The sequence below is a fragment of the Medicago sativa genome, chromosome 6 (assembly GCF_051527215.1).
Source record: "Medicago sativa cultivar Bolivia chromosome 6, Bolivia_mono, whole genome shotgun sequence".
Taxonomy (NCBI): domain Eukaryota; kingdom Viridiplantae; phylum Streptophyta; class Magnoliopsida; order Fabales; family Fabaceae; genus Medicago; species Medicago sativa.
The window spans coordinates 84,155,398-84,163,308 of record NC_140754.1 but is presented as its reverse complement, the minus strand read 5'-3'; the positions used below and the strand labels follow the sequence as shown (position 1 = coordinate 84,163,308).

Genomic DNA, 7,911 nt, shown 5'->3' with positions numbered 1-7,911 from the left:
CCGGTCCGTCATAAAACGAGACGGGGTGAGATTTTCAACCCTACACCTCTAGTTGGCTCGCCCTGCTCCGCCTCTTTTTGGACGACTTATTGACGGGACGGGACAGGACGGGTTGACCCTTTTTGCCATCCCTAAAGTAGAAACCCTTGATTTTTATTTTAATTATTTACAATATCACATACATTATTGGTTGTGATAGGTTGAAGTGTAGACACATGCATGCATCCTATGGTGTGAGAGTTTTATAGGTTTCTTTTCTGTATATCATACATATTTCTAATCTAAATTCAAACTTCCTCTACATTGCATATAGATGTTGTAATGCATGATTATCAAAATTCAACATATATCACATCTACTCAATTCTAAAAATAAAGACCGAGACTTTTTTCATTGAAAGCAATCAAAAACCAAGGTTCGTGTCTACTCTTATATGTTGTTTAGTTTAATGCATGCATAAAAGTGCAACGGCTAACTTTGGGAAGCACCTAAAAAATGGGAAAACATTTCTAAAGTATAGCTGATTAATGGGACAAATTTTTTTTTTTTTTTGAGAGACAAATAAAAACAAACAAAAGAAATGGTTGGAAAAAGTTTAGAGTTATTCATATTATTTTAATTGGATGGCCTCAAACATCTCCATCACTATTTTACATGAGACAGATGGAAGGGCATATAATATATGTAAAAGTGATTTCTTTCCTTCCAACAAATCGTCTAATTTGCACATGATACTGTCGGTTTTGATATCAATAGTTTATTGTTTCTATTTGTTGTTTGATGTATGATATAACATCCATGCCATTTACAATCTCATTCATTATGAACTAAAAGAATTGAATACTTATATTTTGATTGTTATCATTTTGTGCAAGAAATTGCAAAGAACTTGCATGAGTACTAGTATTGTCGTTGTCCTACAAGCTCTATTTACATATTGATATTGCATTTAGATTTGACCAGACACTTTGATCATGCCATTACACGTACGTTGAATGAAGGTAAGTTAGATCACTTAATTATATGGCTAAGGGACCTCGATGAATAGTTGAGTTATATCAACTCAATGATGATAGTGATAAATATGTTTTGATTGCAACCATGCCTTGGTGTACTTACAAACAAACGGGTCAAAACATCATAGTTTTTTTTTTTTCTTTCTTTTGGAATAGTTTAACACATCTACATTATATTAATATCATTAATAATTTTTTTTTAGAAGTTAAAATGAAAATATTAACTGAAACTCTCGGTCTTCCAAGCACAAGGAGATCAGGAGAAAGACGAAATTGTTACATCAAATGTCCAAAAAGGGGGAATGGAAAACCGAGCCCAAAAAACAAAGCTTACTACAAAACAATTTCCAAGCACAAAAGAGGATTAAGCCACCACATACGATAGTTAAAAAAATATAATGTGATTCGCTTTCGGCCACCAAAAAAATTGAAGCCTAACTTTTTTGAGAAGATTTTGAATAGTATCCCTCTTTTGCTACAAAATCCGAGCATTTCTTTCGCGTCAGATGACCCAGACACATGAAACCAAATCATATGAAGAACTGAGCATATATTTTTTGGGTGCCCGTCTATTGATCCTAATTTCAGAAAATGGCATGTTATGTGCGCCTTGTGAACCATAGAAATGCCTAACCAGGTAGAAATACCAAACCAAATTTTTCCAAAAAAATTCACAAGATAGGAAAAGATGATCGACGTTCTCCTAGTTGTCACAACCACTCACACAGAGCTTCACATTAGGCTGAAGAACCTTCCTCTTAATAAAATTATCTATCGTTGGGATACGGTTATGAAGTAGACACCAAGCGAAAAGGCCGACCTTTAGGGGAACAAACTTATGCTATATTATTAAATTCTGGCTGGCTAGCAACAGAATGTTCTACGAGATGTTCCAACACCAAACACAGATTACGGATGTTGAATGAGATGTTTAGAACATCGTGCTAGCAGTGGACATAAATAAAACAACAAAATAAAAGACAGGAAAATAAAAGGCACAACAGAATTGTTGACCCAATTCGGTGCAACGTCACCTACTCTGGGGGCTACCAAGCCAGGAGGAAATCCACTAGTGTAGTCCTTATTCTCTAGCTCTCAGCAAACTCCTCGTTTACACTAAAGACCTAGGACCTACCCGTATTGACTTCAACCTAGGAACTCCTAGATCTGAGATCCCATCTCACTCCTTACAGTCAATCATAGCCCCCGTGATTCTCAGATTACAGACTCAATCAAAATGAAGTTACCTTCAAAAATAACAACATGCAACCTTGCTTAAAAGCTTAGATGCAGTTCACAGTCTACCTAACTCCTTGCTTAAAAGCTTCAGAGTAGTGCACAATTTACAACTCAAAGTACAGTCCTAAACATGCATCAAGATGATACACGAAAGGCTCACAATCAAAAGACTCAAAACCTAGATAAACTCTATTTCGTAAAATGATGTCTTGAATAATTCTTCAGGTCTTGCAGCCTCCTTTATATACTGAAGCAAAGCGTTTCATCCCTTCAATCATGCTTCAGATCGAACCAGTGACTCATTGCTCAATCAACATGGCCGGATAAGGAAACTCCTAGAAAGTAGGCACATTAAAAGTCACATTATTATCACCTTAAAAACACTTTCCTAAGTCAATACCATTCCCTTAGGAAATCACATCTGATCTTCTCATAAAAACACGCAGCTTGACCAACAAGAATAAATGATTCCTTAAATAGAAAAACGCGTGCGTAAATCAAGGCACATGAACAGGTCACACTGAACCTTGCCAGGATGTTGGAACATCGTATCCAACATCACACTTGAATATTTGTTTTAGGCAAAAGTGAAGCCAACATACAAATATCCAACATATTATGTTAAAGTTTTGATCCACCGGTAGCAGAGGTAGTTGTAAGCACTAGTGACATTGTATATTTTTATTTTTTGCATGCAATTGCCAAAGCTACCTCTCAGTTACATTAGCATGTAAAACAATAAGATTTAAAAGCTCGTAAAGCTCTCTCACCTATTCTTCCTCCCATGGCAACAACCTGCACCACTTCCAAACCTCACCACCCTCTTCGACCTAAATAAGGCATATCAACCACGGTTGTCATCTTAATGTTAGCCAAGATCAAAGAGATGACTAAACCTACACTTTAAAACCTCTTCATCTAACCCTCCACCAAAACAAACATCGCCATATCTCAACTCGATCACCACATAAGTTGTCATCAAACCATCAACCAACACCCACACCATCAATGCATCTAATACTACAAAAAGTATTTCCCTCCTCCCTGTAACGCGCTGCTAAAACTCAAAATCATAAACTCTCACACTCCTCCTTTAACCTCCAACACCATTTACCAAGTAATACCAAATTTAATTCTCTTATCCTCCTAACCCCCCAACCCACCATTACCTTTTCTTGAACAAATAGTATCCAAATTTATTCAAGAAATTTTCCTAATTTCCTCAACCCCACCCCCCCCCCCCCCCCCCCCCCCCCCCCAAAAAAAAAGGGTTGGAAGTAATAAATTTTTCATAAATGTATGTTATTATTACCAAATAACCCTTTGTCTATAGAGATATTTAATGTTAACTTTTCATAATTCAAGGTATAATGATAATATTAATGAAGGGTGTATTTGGAAAAAAGTAATGAATCCATCCAGAAATTTGTAGATAGTCTTATATTTATGGACACAACTTTTTTTGTAGAGTAGTTTTATAAAAAGGCACGGAGTTTTTTTTTTAGAACCTGCCTAATGATCCGAATTTCAGAAAATGATACTTATAGGAGCCTTGAAGAAGGAAATAAAATAAATCGGGAGAGAGCACAAAACAAACTTAAAAAGAATCAATCGGACGCCCAACGAAAGATTTATACTCTTCCACCCTGACATTTTAATTCGATCAAGCTAGGGACATAAAAAATTCAACTTATAAGAATCACCACCAATAGGTAGCCCCAGATAAAGAAAAGATAAACAACCCATTTTTCAATTTAGAACCGAAGAAACCTCAATTAACCAAGAATTAACCACAATAATAAACAAAACATACTATTGTGGAAGTTAACTTTGAGATCCGACGACACCTCAAAAAGGATAAGCAAAGCTTTTAAAACTTTGATGCATTATGTGAGTTCTCTATTTATAGAGAAAATTCACAACTAATATGCGAGAAACTTTGGGAACAAGTAATTCAAATATTAGATCTAGTACAAAAATATATTAAATTGAGTACCAAAATATATTCAGATCACGCACCAAAATATAATAGATTGCATGCCAAAATATTTCAGATTGTGCACCATGATATTTCAGATTGCGTTCCAAAATATTTTAGCAAAACTTAGAGACTAAGAAAACACTTTCTAATTAATTATTTAATTTAACATTTCCAAATAATAAATAAAATATATAAATATATATATATATATATATATATATATATTTTTTTTTTTCTTTAGTGCTTACTTCGTTCGCTTAATTTATGTACCCCATCTTAGAGGTACATCCCTGATATATAAACACTACTAATGTGTGTGTTACATCCGATGTAGGACTTCCACTTTTTTCAATCCACACAACAGTAGTTATACGATAGATCTTCTACACAACGTGTGAATTTGTATTTAGTCTTTTAACTAAAATTCCACACATGTTCCATCACTTCTGGTGCTAGATTTTTGTTGTGGTTTAATTGGCATAGCACTCTGGTGACATTGGTGACATTTTTCATATCTTTCTTAGTCGATCATTCTCTCTCACCAAAATAACTTATTTTAATCATTTATTCATCATTCTTTCTCATCTAAAATGCACTAATGTCACCAAAAACTAATGTCACCCGTTTAGTTGTTCATGTTTTGTACTGTCGGGCTTCACCCCGTATTTCCCTCACACACACATATATCTTGCCAACGTGCTTAGTGAATGCAATGAGAATATAATATCAAGATTTGATATCCAAGCATTTATATGAAGTTTAGAATGTAATCTTGCAGTTACGCAGTAGGGACTATCGAAAGGAAATTGCTGTTTGTCGCGAGAGAATACCTCACGACAAAATCACGAGTGCCTAATCCCTTATTATATTCCATAAATTACACCCATTGTCCTTCCATGTTTTCTGCTCAGCAGCATTTTTTATTGGCCAATTGCTTTTCGGGAACAGTTCGGGATAGAATCCCTCTAGATGAATAGCAGCACTACTATCGAAATATGACGGTCCACGTTCTGGCTCGAGTTTCAAATCACATGATCGTCAACCTGAACTATTGAATTAAGATCAGATGATTCAAGTTTTCAATTTATATTTTGAATTCAATTAATTACAAAGTAGGAACATGGTTATTCCTTTCTCATGATATTCCTATACAACTACGTATATTTCTTAAATCAACGTAAATTTGAGAAAATCACTATAAAACCGTAATTTCGTTATAACTAAAAGGCTTAATTGCATGTTTGGTCCCTTATGTTTATTTTAGTTTTCAAGTTGGTCCCTTACGTTTTGAAAGTTTCAAGTTGGTCCCTTACGTTTTAAAAGTTTCAAGTTGGTCCAAAACGTTGCTCATGTTGGAATAAGTTAGTCCCTTATGTTTATTTTAGTTTTCAAGTTGGTCCCTTATGTTTATTTTAGTTTTCAAGTTGGTCCCTTATGTTTTGGACCGACTTGAAAACTAAAATAAACATAAGGGACTAACTTGAAACTTTCAAAATGTAAGGGACCAACTTGAAAATTTTTAAAACGTAAGGGGCCAACTCGAAACTTTCAAAACGTAAGGGACCAACTTGAAAACTAAAATAAACATAAGGGACCAAACATGCAATTAAGCCTAACTAAAAAATTCATCCACTGTTCTTACATTCTAGTTGTTGGCCGTGAACACCTTTTATGCATGTGTCTGGTTCACATTCTAGCTTTTGACAAAATTATAGGCATATACGTAATTATGTCAAATTCACCGTCAACCCAATCATGTATATTATTATATCCATATAATTATGAATATGTTCAAATCATGTACCTCCAAGTGGTAAATATTCTTGCAGATAATCAATTTTCTTTTACCACATCATCATCAAACACCACGGTTAACCAATTTCATAAAACGATGATAAGATTCCATCCTCTGCAACTTCATCTGATTATTAAACTTCTGGATAAAAGCTTCAGCTCTTTTATTCAATTCTTCAGGACTGATTGATTTTTCTCTCTTCAATGAAGCTCTACTATTGAAAGTTTCAGACTTTTTGAACTCCCTTTCAGCCCAAGAAACAGGATCATCATCACCACTACAAAATCCACCGTTGTTACGAAATGGTTCTGCTTTCTCAATCCTTGCAGTCCAAGTGCCACTTTTCTTCAGATGCGGCTTCTTTGTTTTCTCCTGTGCTTCCATTATTGCTTGCCATGTTGCTTCTAAACTGTCATCATCACCTTTATCACCTGAATCAGGCAAGTTGTAATCGTTGCAACATTTTTCCGGTGATGGATCAGTGATGAATTTGTTATAGAATAATCCGAAGTCTTTAACTTTGTCATTAGAATCTGGCAAGTAATAGTCCTTGCTGCATTTTTCCGGTATCGGATCAGTGATGAATTTGTTGTAGAACAATTCGGAGTCTTTAACATCGACAACCCTTTTTTCTTCTTGTTCTTCTTCAACTTCTTCAACCTCTTTTTCTTCTTGATGTGGTTCATTGGTTTGGGTTTCTAGCTCAATTGGGTTGGTGTTAGTTTCTAAAATGCTTGCTGTTGTGTGATTTGGATCAGAAAAGCTTGAAGAAGCTACAATGGTAATGATGATGAAGTTAACAATGATGTAAAGGAAAGGAATTGTAAACCATGTTCTTATTGAGAACCAAAGTTCAGGAAGAGTTGAGAGAACAAGATCAAATGTGTATGGAATTATTGCAACTTTGAACAAAACAAGAGTTGAGATGATTCCTATGGACATGAGCACAAGTTTTGCTACACATATAGGTGTTTCCATTCTGTTTGATTTTAGAGATAATGGGTTTTGAAAAAGATCCATTTTTGATGAATTTTAACACTGTTATGTTATGAGGCTCTTGAGAAAACTCACAATAGATACTAGAAAAAGAAGGGTAATATGGTCAAGAAATTGAGTTTCTAGGGAAGGAATTTGTTTATCAACCAAGCATCGTGTGTTGAGGAGAATGAGAAAAGAAAAAGAGAGACTTTAGGAAATTGTTGTTGCGGATGTCGAACTGAATTTTAGACTGAGTTGCGGACTAGGTCGTCCAGTTCAGTTTTAGGCTTCTAAGTTTTGAGTCTGAATATCAAATTAGAAAGTTTGGTTTTTATAGAAGAGAGAATAAGAAACTTTTGAAGATAAGAAGGTTAGGATCATTGAATAAAAAAGGGACAGAAAACAAGAGAAAGAAATAAGGTATTTTTTATTTTTTTTAAGGTAGAGAGAGCTTTCAAAAAGCACTGTTTTCAGGTGCTGTAGTTAGATTAGAATGAGATAGAGTTAATCAATATTCCATAAATATTGGGAAGGGTGGGTGGTTTATGGAGTATAGAGAGGACCAAAGTTTTAAATACGGGTCTGTTACTGCGAAAATGATTGTGATAAAAAGCCGATACAACCGTAAAACTCCGTTACGAATGCGACACACCATTACGGAGGCGGAAAAACACAACACCGCTCATAAGGAAAAATAGATAATGAGAGGCTGTGATGAACCAATAGTATCTCATATTCCTTTCATCGCCTATTTTTGTGTTGTATAGTGTTGTAATGTTGTAATTATTATATTTATTTTACCCATCTTATATATATTTATATATATATATATATATATATATATATATATATATATATATATATATATATATAGAATAATAGTTGGATTTAAGTTTTTTTTT

The 7,911-nt window shown here is 34.4% G+C and overlaps 1 protein-coding gene across 1 annotated transcript; it reads right to left on the bottom strand.

The window, feature by feature from the left end:
- Positions 1-5,292: 5,292 nt before the first annotated feature.
- LOC146917523 (uncharacterized) lies at positions 5,293-7,458 on the bottom strand. Its single transcript, XM_085719340.1, has one exon. The coding sequence runs from the start codon at positions 7,049-7,051 to the stop codon at positions 6,095-6,097; it is 957 nt and encodes a 318-aa protein (XP_085575466.1). The 5' UTR covers positions 7,052-7,458; the 3' UTR covers positions 5,293-6,094.
- Positions 7,459-7,911: the final 453 nt, after the last annotated feature.